The sequence below is a fragment of the Pongo pygmaeus genome, chromosome 17, assembly GCF_028885625.2.
Source record: "Pongo pygmaeus isolate AG05252 chromosome 17, NHGRI_mPonPyg2-v2.0_pri, whole genome shotgun sequence".
Lineage (NCBI taxonomy): Eukaryota > Metazoa > Chordata > Mammalia > Primates > Hominidae > Pongo > Pongo pygmaeus.
This window is the reverse complement of record NC_072390.2, coordinates 89,759,563-89,781,910: the sequence shown is the minus strand read 5'-3', so window position 1 is coordinate 89,781,910 and position 22,348 is coordinate 89,759,563. Positions and strand designations below refer to the sequence as shown.

General features: G+C 47.7%; 1 protein-coding gene across 3 annotated transcripts in view; it reads right to left on the bottom strand.

Annotated features, from left to right (window-relative positions):
• CNDP1 (carnosine dipeptidase 1) overlaps positions 1 to 22,348 on the bottom strand; it is a 56,241-nt gene that overhangs the window by 29,700 nt on the left and 4,193 nt on the right. Inside the window, exons 1-2 of one of the 3 annotated variants that reach the window (XM_054460784.2) lie at positions 8,457 to 8,543; positions 2,888 to 3,013 (exon numbers count right to left, since the gene is read on the bottom strand). The exons of 1 other annotated variant lie outside the window; for it this stretch is intronic. In XM_054460784.2, the coding sequence (XP_054316759.1) occupies positions 2,888 to 3,013; positions 8,457 to 8,489 (159 nt within the window). In that variant the 5' untranslated portion in view covers positions 8,490 to 8,543. Of the gene's footprint in view, positions 1 to 2,887; positions 3,014 to 8,456; positions 8,544 to 22,348 lie in introns of those variants that run through there. One more of the 3 variants, XM_054460785.2, reaches the window with a different exon arrangement.

Below are 22,348 nucleotides of genomic sequence, written 5' to 3'. Positions count from 1 at the left end.
AGATTCCCTGGCCTGCCCCTCCCTGTGCCTCTAGGATCCCACAGGCACTGTGACCTCGGGCTTAAACTCAGCCTGTCATCGCTATGTGACTTTGGGTGTATTCCTTAACCTCCCTTAGCCTGAGTTTTCTTATCTGCATGAGAAAGTAATGCTCCCAGCCGGGCCCGGTGGCTCACACCTGTAATCCCAGCACTTTGGGAGGCACAGGTGAGCAGATCACTAGGTCAGCAGATCCAGACCATCCTGGCTAACACGGTGAAACCCCGTCTCTACTAAAAACACAAAAAATTAGCCAGGTGTGGTGGTGGGCGCCTGTAGTCCCAGCTACTCGGGAGGCTGAGGCAGGAGAATGGCGTGAACCTGGGAGGTGGAGCTTGCAGTGAGCCGAGATCGTGCCACTGCACTCCAGCCTGGGCGACGGAGCAAGACTCCATCTCAAAAAAAAAAAAAAAAGTAATGTTCCCTAACTATAGGGTGATGGTGAGGACCACTGAGGTAACGTGCGCACAAGAGTCAGCACAGTGCCCAGCACCTGGCAGCCACTCCAGCAGCACTGGCTGATATGAACGACTGATAAGAACCATTCATATGCCTGTGTTGGAACCTGAGTGGCTCATACTGAGACAATCAGCATTTTTATGAAAAACTACACAGATTTGCTGATCTTGGACTTCTCTTCCTGACTTATTTCAGTTTGATCTCCGCATCCTGGTTGTAGCGCTTTTATTTTTATTATGAAGGCATTTATCTAACCCTAAGGAATATTGTGTTTGACATTTTTAAACTGGAATTTACAGAGCAGAGACTGCTGGCTTCTCCCTAAGTTCAGTGGATCTGGGTATGTTTGATGGACTTAGGAAGAGATGTTTTGGCTGAAAGGCCTAAACCAGGATTAAATCCCCACCACACACTGATTCTGGAAACCCCACTCAGGTTTCAAAAATCCAAGAGGCATTGATGCCTAGTTAATATTTCAGTAAGAAGAAGGATTACATGAAGGTCAGATTTAGGAACAGTAGGCTGGGCATTCAGCCTCATGCCTTTAGCCTAATTGCATAATATTCCCAAAATTGGTTGATTGATCCAATAAATGTATACTGAATGCCTGTCCTGTGCCAGACATGATGTGGGGGGCTTGGGGTACAAAGTCCAGGGAGACTTCAAGGAGCTCCCAGTCTGGTGAGCACAGACAACAACACATCAGTGTGCACATGTGTGGGGGTGTGTGGGGATACGTGTGGGGGTGTGTGAGGATACACGTGTGGGGGTGTGTGAGGATACACGTGTGGGGGTGTGTGGGGATACACGTGTGGGGGTGTGTGGGGATACACGTGTGGGGGGGTGTGGGGATACACGTGTGGGGGGGTGTGGGGATACACGTGTGGGGGGGTGTGGGGATACACGTGTGGGGGGGTGTGGGGATACACGTGTGGGGGGGTGTGGGGATACACGTGTGGGGGGGTGTGGGGATACACGTGTGGGGGGGTGTGGGGATACACGTGTGGGGGTGTGTGGGGATACACGTGTGGGGGTGTGTGGGGATACACGTGTGGGGGTGTGTGGGGATACACGTGTGGGGGTGTGTGGGGATACGTGTGTGGGGGTGTGTGGGGATACGTGTGTGGGGGTGTGTGGGGATACGTGTGTGGGGGTGTGTGGGGATACGTGTGTGGGGATAGGTGTGTGGGGATACGTGTGTGGGGGTGTGTGGGGATACGTGTGTGGGGGTGTGTGAGGATACATGTGTGGGGGTGTATAGGGATGGGACCAGATGGCCACAGAGGGGACAAGAGAGTCTAGGAGAGCGGGGGTAGGGAGGAGCTGGTGAGTCTGTGAGCTCAGGCAAGCTCCTGCTCTCCCATGCCTTCTCCTGTCTCCTCCTGCTCCCCAGGCCTCCCTCTTTCTGCCATTCCTCCTCACCCTCCCTCCACTTTAGCCCCACTCCCACCCTGTATATGTACAGACCCTGTATAGTGAATTAGGGATGAAGCAAAGGATTATAAACTTGGGAGGCTGAGGCAGAAGGATCACTTGAACCCAGGATGTCGAGGCTGCAGTGAGCTGTGTTTGTGCCACTGCACTCCAGCCTGGGTGACAGAGCAAGACCCTATCTCAAAAAATAAAAAAAAAGAGGGCCAGGCATGGTGGCTCACACCTGCAATCCCAGCACTTTGGGAGGCCGAGGTGGGCAGATCACTTGAGGTCAGGAGTTCAAAATCAGCCTGCCCAACATGGGGAAATCCCGTCTCTACTAAAAAATACAAAAATTAGCCAGGCGTGTTGGCAGGTGCCTGTAATCCCAGCTACTTGAGAGGCTGAGGCTGAGGCAGGAGAATCACCTGAATCTGGGAAGTTGAGGTGAGCCGAGGTCTCACCACTGCACTAAAGCCTGGGCGACAGAGCAAGACTCTGTCTCAAAACAAATAAATTAATTAAATGAAAGAATGAATGAATGAATGAATGAATGAGATAAAGTGCCTATTGCACACATGCTACAAAACAAACAACATTGCTGCTGAACTTTGCAGAGCTCCCTGGCTCCCCAGCTCTGCCCAGGCCTTACAATAATGTCAGGTGGCATTAGGAATGGGCGACCTGATGGATCAGGGCAGACTCGAGCTCAGCAGAGGTGCTGGTCATCTCTGCGTGGACATCCCTGGACCAAGTGTGCTGGTTATGAAGACCCAGTGCCCTTTACAGGAGGAATGGCTAGGAGGGATCTCTTCTATCTATCTAATGAATACTGAAGATTTTTAACCCAATGAGCAGTCATAGGCATTTTAAATGGAATTAGGCAAAAAAATCCACATCTCCAAGCAAATAATTGTCTCACCCAAATACCAAAGGATATAATCCAAGCATTCTGTGTGTAGTTTCTTTCTCCTACCTGCACAAAGTCATCCTGATGGAGGTCAATGTACTGGAAGACTTTCTCTAACAGCACTGGGGGAGGGGAGGGTGAGGAGAACATGCCGCCCTCCAGCAGCAGCAGCACGGCCAGCAGGGACGCAGCCTGGAAGGATTTGACACGGCAGGAACGAATGAAAATCAACACCAGTTGCTGGACTTCGGACCTTCCAAATTCCTCAAGAAGGTCTGTTACCTCACACAGCTGCCTCCAGTCAGTCGGAATAAAATAACACAAGGCGGTAGAACCAAACATGTATTTTTTGCTACGTCTTTCCCCAAACACTTTATTTCCAATGCTAAAGAATTTTAATAAAACAAAAACTGAGTTAACAAGCTCGTCTTTAAATAACATCATTCCGTTTATTCCTAGGATAAGGTGTTTCCTCCTGGCCCCTCGGGGAGGCCAGTTCTGCCGCCCAGGAGTGAAGGGTGATCTTTACAAGAGAGAAAAGAGCAAGGTAGAACCAAAAACAAACACGCAAAAATCTTCCATGTGTGATGAACTACTGTAGTAGACAAAAGAATTTCTGGCCAGGCGCGGTGGCTCACGCCTGTAATCCCAGCACTTTGGGAGGCCGAGCCGGGCAGATCACAAGGTCAGGAGATTGAGACCATCCTGGCTAACACGGTGAAACCCCATCTCTACTAAAAATACAAAAAATAAGCCGGGCGTGCTGGAGGCGCCTGTAGTCCCAGCTACTTGGGAGGCTGAGGCAGGAGAATGGCGTGAATCCGGGAGGCGGAGCCTGCAGTGAGCCGAGATCTTGCCACTGCACTCCAGCCTGGGCGACAGAGCGAGACTCTGTCTCAAAAGAAAAAAAAAAAAAAAGAATTTCTGAGCAATGCCTAAAATCCAGTGTTGTGGGGTTTCTTCCCACTGGCTCCTGAAATCACAGTACTTTCACAGGAAAGGAAGAAAAAGGTCTGAGGTGGTGGTTCATGCCTGTAATCCCAGTACTTTGGGAGGTCGAGGTGGGCAGATCACTTGAGGTCAGGAGTTGAAGACCAGCCTGGCCAACATGGTGAAACCCCATCTCTGAGAGACCCATCCACAACCCTGTCTCCCCCCTCCTTTCCCCTCCCTGACCCCTTCTCAGTCTCCCCAGCCCGTCCACATCTGGGATGGCTCCACCTGGGTGTCCTTGGGAGCCTAAGAGCCAGCATTCCTCCTTGACCCATGACAGGAAGGTCCTGTGGCAAAGTGGGCAAGGGTCACCCCTTCACAGAGGCCCCCCAGAGCCCTGTCTGGAGTGGGAGCTGCCGGCATCAGACCCAGGGGCCACCTGCACATCTGGAGGGGCCGTCAGCAACGTCTCCCCCAGTGCAGCCCGAGCCATCAGAGGCGGGCTGGAGAAGAGGAGGGAGGGAGCGAGGGGTGGGAAAGGCCAAGGGGGCTGCAGCCCTTGGTCAGACCCCCTACGTCAGATTTTTGGCTAGGAAAGCCACCAGCTATCCCCAGGAGACCAGCTGGGCTCCACTTTAGAAGCCAAATCCACCCTCCTGCAGCAGAAGGAAGGAGGGGAGAGTTTAACCCAGCCTGTCTCTGTTATTTTTGTCTCTGGAATCCCATCTTATATTGTTTTAAATGTTTGAGATGTTTTACATTATAAAATTACGAGTTGTTTAATCTATGATTCTTTAAATGGCCACCTTTCCATAGGTGGAGGTGAGCAGGGGTTACAGGGAGAACAAGGGGAACTAGGCTGGTGAAGTCTCAGTGCCATCCCCGAGACCTTGAGAGACAGATGTGCTCAAGAGCGTCCTTGAGAGGACGCTCATCAAGGGTGTGGCCCCGCCGATGTTGCTTATTTTACAATGGATCATCTGCAAGGCTGTTTGAAAAGCAGTTGGTTGAATATTTTACTTTTCATTCTGTCATTTTCATGGCGTCCTCTAATCCACTCTCCACGAAGCAGCCTGGGTGATCTTTTTAAAGGTGGGGCAGATCGCAAGACTCCCTGTTTTAACTCTTCCAAGAGGTCCCACTGCCCTTGGGGTAAAGCAAATATCCCCATGGCTCCCAGGTCTTACATGGTGGAGCCCACCTGCTTCTCCCACCAGACCTCCCCCCTTGTTGGGGTACCATGCAGGGCCCCTCCATCACTTCCCATGTGTTCCCAAATGCATTGCTGAATCTTCGTCCATGCCCCTGCCCATCCCTTGGCCTCAAGCCCCCATAGAGTGAAGGTGAGCTGGGGAGCATCCAAACTGACGAGACCCACAACACATTGCACAGTGCATCTGAAATGAATTTGTGCACGGGGAGCTGTGTTCTGTCTCTTCTAGGAATTCACTTCCAACAAAACATCTGGTCCTACTGAAAATGTCCCAGACGGCAAGAAAGAGTGCATCTCTCTAACCAGAGTGTCACTCAGCACCTGGGGTCAATCTATCCCATGCCCAAAAGGAGAGCCACTCCCTGGCTGTTCTACCTTCTGTCAGATCAGCACTGAAATGCTACAGGGATGTTCAGGCTTCAAGAACTTTTCAGCTAGGATTCAGCTGGCATAAAATCTGAGTGACCACAGAGAACCTGTGTTCACAAAACAAGGTGGCAGAGTGAGAGTCAATGCTGGATGAGGGCATGTGGATAAAGCAGTGCAGTCGGGGTGGCATCACGGGGAGACCACAGGCCTAACAGTCAGGAGGGCCAGCACCAAGTCAGCCCTGCCAGATCCCAGCTGTACTCCTTCGGGTACCTCTCTGAGCCTGAATTTCCTCAGCTGTAATCAGGGACTGGGAGCCTCACAGTGGCCGAGGACCCAACCAAAGAGCTACAGAAAATGTGTGGCTCTGAGAGGACAGAGAGCTCACCAGCTGTCAGGAAAGCAGTCAGATGTGCCATGAAATGCAGACCGTGTCCAATCATGGGGTGGGGATGGTCAACAGCAGCATCTTGGAAGAAACTGGTGCTGAACACTGGGAAGGAAGGAAGGGTAAGCTTGGAGAAGGGCAGGCATTCAGGGCAGAAGTTTGAACCTCTGGAAGTTTCCTCATTTTGAAGTAGGAATGTATCAAAACGTTCTAGTAAGAGAGTCTGAATTTTGCTGGAGAATAATCAAGAGGAAATTGTAAAGTTTAAGAATAGTTATAAATATTCTGGAGAGTGAACTGGCTTAAGGACACACATACATATCAATCAGATAGAACCGAAAATCCAGAAATAAATCCTCACATTTATGATCAACTGATTTTCATCAAGGGTGCAGAGATCATTCAATGGGGGAAAAATAGTCTTTTCAATAAATAGTGCTGGGAGAATGGATATCCACATGCAAATGATAAAGTTTCACCCCCTTCCTCACACCATATGTAAGAACTAACCCAAAATGATCAAAGACCTAAATGAAAGTACTAAAACCATACAACTCTTAAAAAAAAAAAATAGCTGTAAATCTTCTTACCTTTGGATGAGGTGATGGTTTCTTAAGATATGACACCAAAAAATCGATAAATTGGACTTCATCAAAAATAAAAACATTTGTGCACCAAAGAACACCATCAAGAAAATGAAAAGACAACACGTAGAATGTGGGGGGAGGGATTGCAAATCATATATCTGATAAAGGACTTATGTTGAGAATATAAATAATAATTATAGTTCAATAATAAAAGACAGCCCAATTAAAAATGTGCAAAGGATTTGAATAAACATTTCCTCAAAGAAAATATGCAAATGGCCAATAAACACATGGAAAGTTTAGGCTCAGCATGATTAGCCATCAGGAAAACACAAATCAATCTACATGAGACACCACTTCCTACCCGCTAGGATGGCTAGAACTAAAAAGCCAGACACTAATGAGTTTTGACAAAGATGTAGAGAAATTGGAAACTTCATGTACTGCTGATGGGAATGCAAAAGCCTACAGCCACTGTGGAAAACAGTCTGAAAGTTCCTTGATCAATTAAACATAGAGTCACCATATGACCCAGCAGTTCTACTCCTGAGTACATATCCAAGACAAGTGAAAACATATGTCCACACAAAAACTGGTATGTGGATGTTTATAGCGGCATTATTCATAGTAGCCAAAAGGCAGAAACAAGACAAATGTTCATTAATGAATGAATGGATAAATAAAACGTGGTATATTTCACTGAAATATTATTTGGCTATACAAAATGATTTTCATCTTACATAAAAAGGAATGAAGTACTGGTACATGCTACAGTGTAGACAAAGTTTGAACACATTGTGCTAAATGAAATAAGCCAGACACAGCGGCCATGTATTGTGATTCCATTTATGTAACAGTCTAGAGTAGGTAACTTCATAGAGACAGAAAGTAGATTGGTGGTTACCCAGTGGGAAAATAGGAAGGGAGTGCTAATGAATTTGGGGTGATGAAAATGTTATAAAATCCAATTGTGGCAATGGTTGTACAATTCTGAATATACTAAAAGCCATTAAAATTACAGTTTAAATGGGCCAATTGTAAGGTATAAGAATTATATCACAATACAGTCATTATAAAAATAATCATAGCTATAACCACTCATTTGACAATACAAATATATTATTGAATATTAGAACTGTAGATAGAGGAAGTTATGCAGTGGTTAAAAGCAAGGTCAAGGTAAGAACTGCGTCCAGTAGGTGGTGCTGATGAGCCGCTCATGATCTCCCTGGCTGCCCTGCACTCAGAAGGCTGAAGCGGGATCCAGCCCAGCTCTGTGGGACTTAGCCAGGAGCCAGGGGCAGCAGATGAAGCCAGTGGGAGAGACTCCTCTGGCCCTCCAGTAGCCAGAGAGGGAGCTCAGGCATGAGGAAGGCTTCAATAAAGGCTCTTGGAGACAACAGTGGCTACGGTTTTTTTTTTTTTTTTTTTTTTGCAATTGATCCAATCGATCCCTCTACATTAACATTTGAACTTTTATTTTTCCTTCAGACAAGTTCCATTAAAAAAATTATTTGGTGTTCCTCTACAGTGAAAAATAAAAAAGGACAGTTGGAAGAAGGAAATAAGCTGCAGGAAAAAAATATGAAAACAGTGATTGTTGTAAGGACAGAATAGTTCAGATTCAGCAGGAGCCTCCTCCTCCTCTGGCCTGGGGAGAGCAGCTTAGCCCTGGTCTCAAATAAAAGACTGACCTGATGCCCTGACCTGACAGAGTGGCCCTGACAGCAGGGGTCTGACAAGAGGAAGTGCATGACTTTATCCTCCCTCCCTTAATGAATTTCCTCCTCTCCCTCCCTTTTCCCCACAGAGCAGGGCAGCCTGCTGTAGTCCATTTGCTGTCCAGGTTCATGGACATTGACTTTGGACATGAATCCCCCCTTCACCATCTGAGTGGGATCTGAGACTCCATCCATTTTTCTCCTGTTCCTCTATGCCTCTGTTGTTTTTGTTTGTGTGTGTGTGTGTGTGTGTGTGTGTTACAGTTGTGCTTGACCTTGAACTAGTTACCTGTATTAGGCTGTTCTTGTATTGCTATAAAGAAATACCTGTGGCGGGATAATTTATTTAAACAAAAAAAAATAGGGTTAATTGGCTCACAGTTCTGCAGGCTATACAGGAAGCATGGTGCCAGCATCAGCTCACCTTGTGAGGAGGTCTCAAGGAACTTTTACTCATGGCAGAAGGTGAAGCAGGAACAGGCAGATCATGTGGCCAGAGCAGGCGCAAGAGGGATCGGGGAGGTGCCACACACTTTAAACAACCAGTCTTGCATAAACTCACTATTGCAAGGACAGCACCCAAATACCTCCCACCAGACTCCACCTCCAACATTGAGGATTACATTTCGACATGAGAGTTGGGCAGGGACACGTATCCAAACTGTATCATTCTGCCACTGGCCCCTCAAATCTCAAGTCTTTCTCACATTGCAAAATACAATAATGGGCCAGGCATGGTGGCTCACGTCTGTAATCCCAGCACTTTGGGAGGCTGAAGTGGGAGGATCATGAGGTCAGGAGATCGAGACCTTCCTGGCTAACATGGTGAAACCCCATCTCTACTAAAAATGCAAAAAAAAAAAAAAAAAAAAAAAAACTAGTCAGGCGTGGTGGCGGGTGCCTGTAGTCCCAGCCACTTGAGAGGCTGAGGCAGGAGAATGGCATGAACCTGGGAGGCGAAGCTTGCAGTGAGCCGAGATCACACCACTGCACTCCAGCCTGGGCAACAGAGCAAGACTGTCTCAAAAAAAAAAAAAAAAAAAAAATACAATAATGCCTTTCCAATAGTCCCCCAGTCTTCACTCATTCCAGCATTAACTCCAAACTCCCAAGTCCAAAATCTCATCTTGAGATGAGTTCCTCTTATCTATGGGCCTGTAAAATCAAAACAAGTTACTTACCTCCAAGACACAATCAGGGTAGAGGCAGTGGGTAAATGTTCCCCCTCCAAAAGGGAGAAATCAGTCAAAAGAAAGGGGCTCCAGTCCCCATGCAAGTCTAAAACTCAGCAGAGTGTCATTAAATCTTAAAGCTCCAAAATAATCTCCTTTGACTCCATGTCCCACATCCAGGGCACATTGCTGCAAGGGGTGGGCTCCCAAGGCCTTGGGAAGCTCCACCGCTATGGCTTTTCCAAGGTTAGGATGCAAGCTGCCAGTGGATCTACCATTCTGGGGTCTGGAGAATGATGGCCTCCTTCTCACAGCTTTATTAGGTAGTGCCCCAGTGGGGACTCTATGTGGGGACTCCAACCCCATAGTTTCCTTTTGACCTGTCCTAGTAGAGGTTCTCTGTGAGGGCTCCACCCCTCCACCCCTAGGTTCTTTCTAGGCACTGAGGCTTTCTCATACATTCTGTGAAATCTAGGTAGAGGCTGGCAAGCCTCCCTCACTCTTGCACTCTGTGTGTCTGTAGACTTAACACCATGTGGAAGCTGCCAAGGCTTACAGCTTGCATGTTCTGAAGCAGTAGCCTGAGCTGTATCTGGGGCCCTTTGAGCCACAGCTGGAGCCTTCTGAGGCTGTACAGAGCGGTGCTGTCCCAGGTCTGGCCCATGGAACCATTTAGTCCTCCTAGGCCTCTGGGCCTGTGGTGCGAGGGGCTGCCTCGAAGGTCTCTGAAATGCCATCAAGACCTTGTTCTCATTTTTTTTGGCTTTTAACACTTGGCTACCTTTTAGTCATGCAAGTTTCTCTAGCAAGTGGTTGCTCTGCAACCTGTTCAAATTCCTCTTCTGGTAATGATTTTTCTTTCTCTGCCATATGGCCAGGCTGAAAATTTCCCAAACTTTATGCTCTGCTTTCCTTTTAATCTTTTTCCCATTTAGAAAAAAAAAAAGTGCAGCTCACAGCCAGTGCTCATTTAATTTTATATAAACTCACTCTTTGAGGCTGAAGCAAATCTGACTGATTTTCAATGTGAAAATAAAATATAAAAACGTTCAGGGAATTCTTTCTAAACAGAACTAACATCAGAATCATCAGAATCATCTGTTTCAGATTCATTAAATGAGTTTTTCACCCACAATTATTCAAGAACAATGTTAACATCACGTGTAAGAATGCTATGTTTTCTAGGATTTGACATTTTCAGCAGTTGAAAATTACTACATTTTGTAAGTGGAAATACCACTAACTAAAACCAGAATGCCGTAAATAGAATGATGTCTGTTGTTTCCAAAGTCAATATACTAGAGTGATGTGAAAATAATAATAAAAGCAAGATAGCTCATGGCAAAGTTATCTCAGGGTAAACGCTGCAGCCACAAGTGCCACTGGTGAGTATTCTTGAGGCAACCAGGAAAAGGGTTAAATATAAATTCCAACTTTAAGTTATTTCTTTACTTCCACATCTGAACATAAGTTGTTAGAAGCAGCCAGGTCACATCTTGAACACTTTGCTACTTAGAAATTTCTTCTGCCAGATACCCTAAGGCATCACTCTTAAGTTCAAATTCCACAGATCCTTAGGGCATGAATACAATGCAGCCAAGCTCTTTGCTAAGGCATAACATGAGTGAGCTTTGCTCCAGTTCCCAATCAGTTTTTCCTTTCCATCTGAGACCACATCAGCCTGGACTTCACTGCACACATCACTGTCAGCAGTTTGGTCACAACCATTAACCAGTCTCTAAGAAGTTGCAAACTTTCCCTCATCTTCCTGTTTTCTTCTGAGCTCTCCAAACTCTTCCAACCTCTGTCCATTACCCAGTTCCGAAGTTGTCTCCACATTTTCAGGTATCTTTATAGCAATTCCCCACTCCTCAGTACCACTTTTCTGTGTCAGGCTGTTCTTGCAGTGCTATAAAGGAATACCTGAGGCTGAGTAGTTTATAAAGAAAAGAGGTGTAATTGGCTCATGGTTCTGAAGGCTGTATAAGCATGGTGCCGGCACCTGCTCAGCTTCCGGGGAGGCCTCAAGGAGATTTTACCCATGGTGTAAGGTGAAGAGAGAGCAGGCTCCTCACATGGCAAGAATGTGAGCAAGAGCAGGAAGCACCATACACTTTTAAACAACCAGATCTTGCAAGAATTCACTCACTATTGTGAAGACAGCACCAAGCCAGGAGGGACCCACTCCCATGACCCAAACACCTCCCACCAAGCCCCAACTCCAACGCTGGTGATCACATCTCAACATGAGATTTGGCAGGGACTCAGATCCAAACTCATCACCCAGTGAAAATCTAGGGACGTAGAAAGGTTATTCCTGGCTTTTGACCTTGCAAAAAGAAGAAAGAGGAGCTGGAGAACAGGAAGTTGCATTTGAGGGGGCTGGGGTTAGGGATGTGCAGGGTGAGTCCTGGACTGAGAGAGTCTTTTCGGCGGGGATGGGCAGTTGCCCAGCTGAGGGTGGTAAGCTCCCACTGGCTATGGGACCCTGAGGGGAACCCCACTTGCTGCATAGGCTTGTGTTTATTCCAGGTGGTTATTCTTGGATTTTTAGATTTGGAACAAAAGTTCCAAGTGCCCCTGTGCTGAGCCTTTTCTCTAAATACTGTAACTCTTAGGGGGAGGTTTACATCCTCTGCTGTGTTACCATCACAACCTGTCCTTCCCCCGAAGTGAGAGGTCCTGGGAAACTTCCTGAGTCTTCTTTGCGTCTTGATATCTCGTTCTCCTCTTTTTCCTCCCACAGCTACCCAAGCTTCCAGCGGACACTGGCACTGGCTTCGCCTCCATCTCCCTCCTAGCTCTCGCTAACTACTGGAGAGTTGCATGCCCTGTAGGCTTAGCTGATGGAGGCCTTGACAGTGGCCCAGGATACTTTAACGAAGGACACTTCTGTCTCCTGCCAGGAAAGGAGCAGGCATCCCTAAAGGAGGACGGAGTAGGGGTGCTGTGGGAAAACCCCACTTCTGCACTGGTTGTTTTTGTTTATTTTGGGCATTGAACAGAAGAAAGAATAGAAAATGAAAGAAAGCACTCTTGCCTCCATCCCCCACAAAGCCTCAGGCCAAGGATGGGTCCTTGGTGTCCCCACAATGGCCAATCAGCCAGACTCCTATTCAGGGGAAGAAATCTCAGTGCCAGTCAGTCATCCTGGATGCTGAGAATTCTATTGCCCTCCTAGTCTAGAGTCCTTGTGGGATTGTTTTATAGAGGTTGCTCTGTCCTGGGTCTGCTCTGATGAATTTGTTATAACACAGAAAAGAATGTTTTATTAGCCTAGCTTATCTCACCATCACAGGATTTTTAAAAAACAACAAAAACGGGTTTTTTTGGATTCTGTTGATTTCCTGTAGGCATGGAGCTGAGCCAACATGGCTCCTGCAGATTGATTAACTCACTCTGGCGGCAAGTCCTCACGGAGGAGTCAGTGAGGGCGTGGTTTCCTTCAGCCACTGGAGAAACTCCAGGGAGCAAAATTCCTCAGAAAGTCCCAAGAACTGTGAGCCCCTCCATCATCCTCTAGTCCAGCCTAAACTGTGAGTTTGACCCCGGAGAAGAACATTGGCTGAGGCCAAGTGCAGCTTAGACTAATTCCCAGAATGTGAGGCCACATACCATGTGAAATGGCTGGAAATACTAACAAAGTTTATCTAGTTCGCTAGGATCCTAACAGAGCTGCTCCTTGAACACTGAGCAGAGCTGCAAGAAGTCAGAGACCACCGAAGCCAGGGGATGGACGAGGAATTGAGGAATTGAGTGCCAGTCACAGGGTGGGTGTTTTTGTGGTTTGCAGGGAGAGCTGGCCTAGAGCTCAGGTGCTAGCACTTAGGAACTGGCTGGCTCAGGACACAGGCTCTGAAGCAGGGACAGTGGGACCTACTATGTGCCCTCAGGGGGGTGGCACGAGAGAATACGGCATGTGGCACCTACCAAGCGCCTTAAGGGGGGGTGGCACGAGACAATACCACATCTGGCACGTCACAGCCCAAGGCACTGTACAGCGTCTTCTCTCCTGGGCAGAAGACGGCTAGTCCAGCAACCAAGCTGCCAGGGTGGGCCCCCGGTGCTCCCACCTGTGTCTGGGGTCCTCGTGGGTAGGCGGTGGGGAAGAGAAAGCTCGCATTGTCAGGGTATGAGGCTGGTGTGATGCTAACGGGAACAATGCGCCTTTAGACACTTTTATTCCCCACAGTCTGGACAGGGATCTGAGCCTCGCCAGACATCAGCCAGACAGACAGCACAGCACCACTTTGCACTACTTTCGGAAACTTCCGTCATCTAGAAACGTAACGGCGGCTTGTAGCATAATGACAGAGCCAGTCAAACAACAATGACAAAAAAGAGTGATTGAAATAACAAGTGATTTCAGTTATTTCTCCAACAGGCCAGAATCTCATGACAGTTAAATCAATACATTGAAGTATACCCTACCAGGGAGAGTGGCATCATCAGATAAGGCTGGGCTTTGAGTTCCTCAGAGGCAAAAGCATGTTTCCAATGGGGGAACAGGGCATGGCTCTTGGTTTTGAGGGGTGAGAGGTGTAAATCCTAAGGGATCTATGAGGCTGTGCCTGATGCTGGAGCCAAAACCCAAGGCGAACATTCCCCTTTGGAGATCTCGTAGCTATGTCCACACCAGAGCCACTGGCTTTTCTTCCTTTAAATCTCATTTGAGTGATTTTTGTGTAAAAGTGTCGATAGGATATTTACAGAACACCTGCAGGGGAGACTGTACAATCTCAGGGGGCAGCATGTGAAATTAAGATGTTCCAGCCGCAGAACAACAGAAAGGAGGAGGAGAGTCGGAGGGAGTGGGGAGCTGAGAGAGACGCAGACTGGGGACAGAGGAGGGATGGTGAGGAAGACAGCAGAGATATCTCATGGAGTCAGGAGAGGAGAGCCTGGCAGGGTTTTGGTGGGACCATGGGCCGAGGCGGAGACACCAAAATCCAGCACCAAATAACACGTTTCTTTTCTAGAAACCTGTAACTACGTACACACCCTTTAAAGTGTCATCTTACACATTCAGCTCACAGCAAAATTACTTTGACTTCAAAGTGCCAGGCTTTAGGCGTCCTTGGTGCCTGTGAACCAAGGTCCCCGGTTAAAGGCGGGGGTGGACTCCAGGGCTTGGCCACCTCTGGCGATGGCATCTCAGGCCACCTTTTGGCTTTGAACAAAAGTTCAACAAATGTAAAGTCGAGAACAAGGCAGATTGGAGGAGAGGGCGGGGCTTTCCCATCCGTCTCCACTAGCTTCCTCAGGCTGCTGGAACAAAGCATCCCAAACCGGGGGCCAAACACCAGGACTTTATTCTCCCATAGTTCTAGAGGCCAGAAACCTAAATCACGTGTTGGCAGGGCCGGGCTCCCTCTGCAGGCTCTAGGGGAGGGTCCTTCCTGCCCCTCCAGCTTCTGGTGTTGGCGGCAGTCCCTGGCACTCCTTGCTGTGACTGTGTCCTTCCAGTCTCTGCCTCCGTGTGTGCACAGCCGGCCTCTTTCTGTGTCTCTCTGTGTACTCTCATCTTAGGAGGGCACTGGGTTTTGGATTTAGGGCCCACTCTACTCCAGAGTGACCTCTTTTTAACTAATTACATCTGTAAAAACCCTGTTTCCAAATAAGGCCATGTTCTGAGGCTCCAGGTGGACAGGCATTTTTGGATTTAACCCAGTACACCCTGGTTATTATTTTCTTACCACTATATAATACCCTTTTTTTTTTTTTTTTTTTTTTTTTTTTTTTTTTTTTTTTTTGAGACAGAACCTCGCTCTGCTGCCAGGCTGGAGTGCAGTGACGTGATCTTGGTTCACTGCAACCTCCACCTCCCAGGTTCAAATGATTTTCTTGCCTCAGCCTCCCAAGTAGCTGGGATTACAGGCATCTGCCACCACGCCCAGCTAATTTTTTGCATTTTTAGTAGAGATGGGGTTTCACCATGTTGGCCAGGCTGGTCTCGAACTTCTGACCTCAGGTGATCCACCTGCTTCAGCCTCCCAAAGTGCTGGGATTACAGGCGTGAGTCACCATGCCCAGCCTTCTTATCACTATATAACATTCTATTATTTGTTTACTTAATAATTACCTGTCTGGCTCTCATGACATAAGCTCCATGAGGTCCAGGACTTTGTTTCTCTTCTTTCAATAGCCCCAAGTGCCTATGTACTGTCTATCATAGAATAAGATGCCAATGCACATTTATTTTTACATATTTATTTTTTGAGACAGTCTCCCTCTGTTGCCCAGGCTGGAGTGTAGTGGCATAATCACTGCTCACTGCAAACTCAAACTCTTAGTGTCAAGTGATTCTTCTGTCTGTGCCTCCTGAGTGGCTGGGACTACAGGTGTGCACCACCAAGCCGGCTTATTTTTTAAGCTTTTTGTAGAGACAGGGTCTTGCTATGTTGCCCAGGCTAGAGTGCAGTGGTGTGATCATAGCTCACTGCGGCCTGGATCTCCCAGGCTCAAGCCACCCTCCTGCCTCAGCCTCCTGAGAAGCTGGGACTAAAGGTACAAGCCACCATACCTGGACTGATTTTTTAAATTTTTTTTAGAGATGGGGTCCCACTATGTTGCCCAGGCTGGTCTAGAACTCCTGAGTGCAATTGATCCTCATTCTTTGGCCTCCCAAAATGCTAGTATTACAGGTGTGAGCCACAGTGCCTAGCCTCATTTCCTCTGCTTTCTTCTAGAACTCCTACTACATTGGAGTCTTTCTATCTATCATATATCCTCCAGATCTCTTAGTTTTTCTCTTTTTTTCTTGTTATCTCTCTGTTCTGATTCCTGGGCATATTCTCTGTAATATTTTTCAGTTCATTAATTCTCACTTTGACTGTGCCCAGTCTAGAATTTTTACTGTTCAGTTATTTCAATGACTAGTTACATTTTCAGGATGTCTAATTGGTTGATTTTCATACCCATCTGTTTTTAATTTATTTTGTTTTATTTTTTGAGACAGGATCTCACTCTGTTGCCCAGGCTGGAGTACAGTGGTGTGATCATGGTTCACTGCAGCCTCAACCTCCTGGGTTCAAGTAATTGTCCCACCTCAGCCTCCTAAGTAGCTGGGACTACAGGTGCATGCCACCACATCCAGCTAATTTTTGTATTTTTTGTAGAAACGGTGGGGGGGTCTCATCATATTGCCCAGGCTGGTCTCGAACTCCTGGGTTCAAGTGATCTGCCTGCCTTGTTCTCCCAAAGTGATGGGATTACAGGCATGAGCCACCACGCCTGGCCCCTGTCTGCTCCTGATTCATAGGTGCCTGCTTACGTTTTGTATTTTCTCATTCTTTAATATGGGTGTTAGTCTTTCATTTGTCTCTTGAAGAATTTAAACATACTTCGTTTGCATCCATTTTAAACATGTTCTACTCTTTGTATGTCAGTCTTGGTAAACCCATTTCCTAACACATTGCAAAAGCTATTTTTCTTAAGGCATGTCTTTCTTACACACTTCAGAACTTTGGCTTGCAGCCTCAACTTGAATGATAGTCATTTTATTCTCCTTCTCTGTTATGAGTTCTGCCTAAAATGCAATGGTTGCCTCCACCTGGTGCTTTAAGATGCCCATTCCAGGTCCAGGTCTTAAACTGGTGGCTTACAGTTCTCAAACAGTGTTCCAGTGGCACACACCTGTAATCCCAGCATTTTGGGAAGCCAAGGTAGGAGGCCCACTTGAGCCCAGGAGTTCAAAACCAGCCTGGGCAACATAGAAACTCTGTCTCTACATAAATTAAATCAGATTTTAAAACTTAGCCAGGCAAGGTGGTGCATACCTATAGTCCCAGCAACTCAGGAGGCTTGAGATGAGAGGATCACAGAGTGAGACCTTGTCTCAAAAACAAAACAAAACAAAACAAAACAAAAAAAATCCTGAAGTATATGCAATTGCTTTGCTTGAAGTGGATGGGGAGTTTTAAGGGTGAACTCATACTGTGTCTTGATTGGGACTGCCCTACAATGATTTCACTTCCTGGGACGCAATGTCCCTACAGCCTGGCCCAGTGCCAGGCTCAGTGCTGGGAACACTACCTGGCGCAAACTTTCCCAAACTGGAGGAGAGCAAGATTCGGGTGAAGATAAAAAGGGTCCACTTAAAAGCCCACAAGCTCTGTTCAGTACACCTTAAAAGGCATAAATATTTGTATCCTGGATAACCTCAGCCTCCAGGAATTGGCTAATAATAACTAATAACTTAGGCCTTGACACCAGAAGCTCAACAAGCAAACCTCACCCTGTCAGCAGGGACAAGGCTTCTGGGACGGCCCCAGGGCAGTGCTCCTGCGCACACCTCTGGCCTGCAGTACAAGGTGCAGAGTTGGGTAACAAGACTGCCCCAGGCAAACTGTGAAGCTGAAACATGCAAACGCGTTTCTCCTTGAGCACCATGCACTCTGGGATCCCAGGGCACCGGAGCTGGTCCTAGAAGGCGCGGGGGACCCCTCCTCATCTGCAGTCTTTGGGGAGTTCCATCTGTGCATGCCTTGTCTTAGCACTGTTTCTCTCCCTTTCACAATGCGCCCATTCCTTCTGGGGTCGGCAGGGGACAGCACCCCGACTTTATGTCCTGTGGCACCGGAAGCTGAGCCACGTGTACCATGAAAGGTACCTTTGTCCCAACCACAGTGCTTCTGAAGAAGTGGGGGATTGTAACCGCTTGAAAGAGCAATTGAGACTTGGAACACTGGGGCATTGTGGGGCCTGCGGAGAGGTGCTCTGGGGACAGAAAGCTCCTACCTCCTCATTAGGGCTGGGATGATGGGGCTGGGGAGGACTTCAGGGCTCAGGTCCCCTGCTCCAGCCTTGCTGCTGCCTTCCCTGTGACGGTGAGACCAACCATGTAACAGCCCGCCCAGCCTCCCTCCCATAAACCAACCACGTGTGCATATTTCCTCCTGGGCAGGAGCTCTGTGCTGGGACCAGCAGGATGGTGGCTGGACCCACCCACCCCTTCTCCTTCTGTGACTCCTCCAGGAGCTGGCTCCCAACTCCAGCCACCAAATGCCACCCACCCTCCAGATGCCATCAGCTCCTGAACCTGCCAGGGTCCCGAGCCAGCAGAGTGGCAGTCACCAGGGCAGCATCTCTCTCTGGTGAGCCGCAGATGACAACCTGCTGAGAAGCTAGGACAGCCGCCCTAGACAGTGCACGCTCAGGGGAGGATCTGATCGCTGCGCCTTTCCTGGCAGCTCCTGTGGCAGCTAAACGGTGCCTCTGCACGCCTCCCATCTCCTTCCCCAGGTGCGTCGGCAGAGCCCATGACGGAGGCTGCACTCACTGTGCGCCCCCAGCGGGTGATGGCTCCCAACTGCAGCCCCATTCCCCCTCCACTTTCAGAATCTACAAGTTTCCGTTGTGAACCACAGAAAAGCGTGTTCCAGTGCCCAACAACTTGCAGGCCTCTCCCAGAACGCTGCTAGTGGGTGTCTGGAACTAGCATTTCATGTCTGTAGCAGTCTGTGCTAAACCACCCACGATACAAGAAAATCGGCATCACTTCATTAGAAGCCAGATCTGAAATTTGATGTTTGCAGCGTTCCTCAGACTCTAGTGCTGGAGTGAGTTAGGGATTCCACACATCATGTGATTGGTTGATTAACAGAAGTCGTGTCCATTTTCAGTAAGGTCACACTTACATCTTTATTGCGTCTTCACACGCATGGAGGGCAGGCACTGAGCCCAGCACTTCACAGCCACGACGTCACCAATCACTCTGAAAATCCAGTGAGGCAGAGCCACTGTGGCTCCATTTCACAGACAAGTGACCTGAAGCACTAGAGGGGTCAAGAGACTGCCTGGGATCACACAGCCAGGATGAGTAGGTTACACCTCCCACAGTCAAGAGACTGCCTGGGATCACATAGCCAGGATGAGTAGGTTACACCCCCACACATCTAAACACGGCTGTCCTTTCTCGACTTGCCCTCCAATCCTCACTGAGGTTCCCCAAGAGAGCTGCTGCCATTCCCTCTTATGTCATGTACAGGGGGCCAGGCTGAGGCAGGGTGCCCATTCCAGGCACTCAAGGTCAGATCAGAAATTCAGGGCAGAAGCCAGATGTGGTGGCTCACACCTGTAATCCCAACACTTTGGGAGGATGAGGCGGGTGGATCACCTGAGGTCAGGAGTTTGAGACCAGCCTGGCCAACATGGTGAAACCCCTGCCTCTATTAAAACATACAAAAATTAGTCGAGTGTGGCAGTGGGCACCTGTAATCCCAGCTAAAAGGGAGGCTGAGGCAGAAGAATCGCTTGAACCCAGGAGGCGGAGGTTGCAGTGAGCTGAGATCACGCCATTGCACTCCAGCCTGGGCAACAGAGCCAGACTCCATCTCAAAAAAAAAAAAAAAAAAAAAAAGATTTATACCAAACAAATGTAAAGTGTAGATCCTATTTAGATTCTGATTTGAAAGACCAATGGTAAAAATATTTCTATGGGACAATATGATAAAGTTGACCACAGGTTGTAGGTTGTATATTTGTTGATCTAAAGGAATTATTGCTATTTTATAGTGTGTTAATGGTATTGTTGATATACACACATGTGCTCACCTTCAAGATATCTGCTGAACAATCTACAGATGCAATAATGCAATGTCTGGAATTTGCTGTAGGATTATCTGGATGCTGAGAGTGGGGGTCCTGGGAGGGGCTCTCCTGAAACAAGATGGGCCACGTGTTGGTAATTGTTGGAACTGGCTGATAGGCACATGGGGACTCACTATCCTCATCTGTCTATGTTTGTGCACGTTTGAAACTTTCCATTAAAATGAGAGAGCAGGGTTAGGGGCAGGCTGAGCCTTGGCAAGCAGGCAGTATCCTGGGCCAACCTGAGCTCATGGCCTCCGCACTTGGGGTCACACCACTAATCCCAGGAACCACTTGCTGCTCAGGAGCACGTGGTGGTGCTTGGGGGCCCATCTGCACCAACAACACTAACAAGGCGTTTGGTCGGAGGAATCCTGCAGGTGGGGAAACTCCCTGGCTGCGGATGAGCAGTGCTGGCCAAGGAAGGATCCAAATGCCTCATGCTCAGGAGAGCTCCCTCCAGCATTTGCTGGCACTGGGGATGAGAGATGAGGAAGCCTCTGGGAGCTGGGAAAGAGCCCACCTGGCAGTCCTGCATCCTCAGACCCTTCGTGAGACCGTGTGCAGGAGAAGCGGATGGCGGAAAATTAGCACGCACCTACTTAGAAATCCAGGCTCTGGGAAAAGCCTGCATCCTTCCGTCGTAAGTTGGGAGCCTATTAATATAAAGAACTAAAAGCTGGTGGGAACAAACAGGTGTAGATCTCCTTAGTCAAATCCCTGCTGATAGGGAAGGCTTTTTTTTTTTTTTTTTTTGAGAGGCGAGAGAAACCTTGTTGCAGGAAGACAGTGTTTGCAGTGAATGCCCATGTATTTTCTGGCCATAATCTCTCCCTGCTTAGCTTTAACAGGCTGCTTGACAGAGAATGCCAGCTCCTACCTTGTGCAAATCAACAGCAGAATTGATTACTTAGAAATAAGCTGAACCCTAGATTAAATAAGAACTGGGCTTAGGTTCAGAACCTTGGAGCAAGAGATACACCCTGGAAAAGCCAAGAAAATCTAGTAAGACTTTTTATACTCGAAGTTGAAAATGTTCTCAAAGGCGATAGGTTCTCTGTCAGAATCCCTTGACTGGGGTGAGGTGGAGGATCATGGTTAAAGTGGTAGATCTTTTGGCCAAGAATTGAATGAAAAAATGTTCAGTATCATTAGGCATTGGGAAATGCAGATCAAACCACAACCAGACACCACTTCCCACCCAGAGGATGCTGGGAATCACAAAGTCAGATAACAAGTGTTTTGAGGATGTGGAGAAATTGGAGCTCTCATACACTGCTAGTGAGGATGCAAAATGGTGCAGCCAGCATGGAAAGCAGTCTGGCAGTTCCTCAGACACTGATCCACGGAGCTACCGTATCGACCAGCAATTCCACTCCCAGGTACACACCCTGGAGGAATGAAAATACATGTCCACACAAAAACTGGGACACAAATGTTTATAGCAGCATTATTCATAACAGCCAAATGGTGGATACAACCCACATGTCCACCAACAAACAAATGGATAAATACAAAATGTGGCATATCACACAATGGAGTATTATTTGGCCATGAAAAGGAATGCAGTCCTGATATATGCTATGACATGAATGGACCTTGAAAACATTACATTAAGTGAAAGAAGCCAGTCACAAGAGGCCACATATTGTATGATACCATTCATATGAAAGTCCAGAATAGGGACATCTATAGAGACAGAAAACAGGTTAGTAGTTGTTTAAGGATAAGGTGAGGGAGGGGCGAATAGGAGGGTCATAGCTAAAGGGTATGGGTTTCTTTCTGAGGTGAGGAAAATGTTCTAAAATTGATAGTGGTGATGGTTGCACATGTCAGTGAATATACTAAAAGCCACTGAACGATGGCTTTAAAGTGCAGATTCCTGGGCCTCTACCCTAAAACTGCTCACACTAAAGTTTGAGAGAAAAAAAAAACAAAAACCTGAGTTTGGGATTTAGTGAAAAAGGCAATAAATTGTACATGGATGGGTAACTTCTCACCTTCGTCTAAATTGTACTTTGCCTTTTGTCTTCAGCAGCTAGAAGTTCTACTCTATGGTTTTAACAAGAATGCCGCTTTTTGTGGAAGAAACAAGGAGTGTGGACAAAGTGTAGTGATGTATGACCTGGTTCATTCTCCCAAGAGGAGCTTCCTGGTCCCAGAGTCCACATCCCAGGTATCACTGTTTGCCCAGAGTGACTGCGCCTGGGCACTAGAGCACACAGGAGGCACATCACACATGCTGATTGCACGTGCCCCATCCAAAGGGTGAGTGCCCGCAGCACAGAGCCCCCACTGCATCTTGTGGTCCAGCTCCCCAGACCTTATCCAGTCCCCCTGGGCCACAGCCAGGGATCCACCCTGGCTGTTCGTGGGCATTTGATCTGTGTCACAGTAAAAGAAAGAGTTTGCCCAATCTTGGGCTCAAGATCCCAAGAATAGACTTGATGACTTTCTTTTCTCTCTCAGTATTAGAAAAAGTGATGGTAATAAGTCAGCAATAGCGACAAAAACAAGCAATGGAAAAGGACTCCCTATTCAATAAATGATGCTC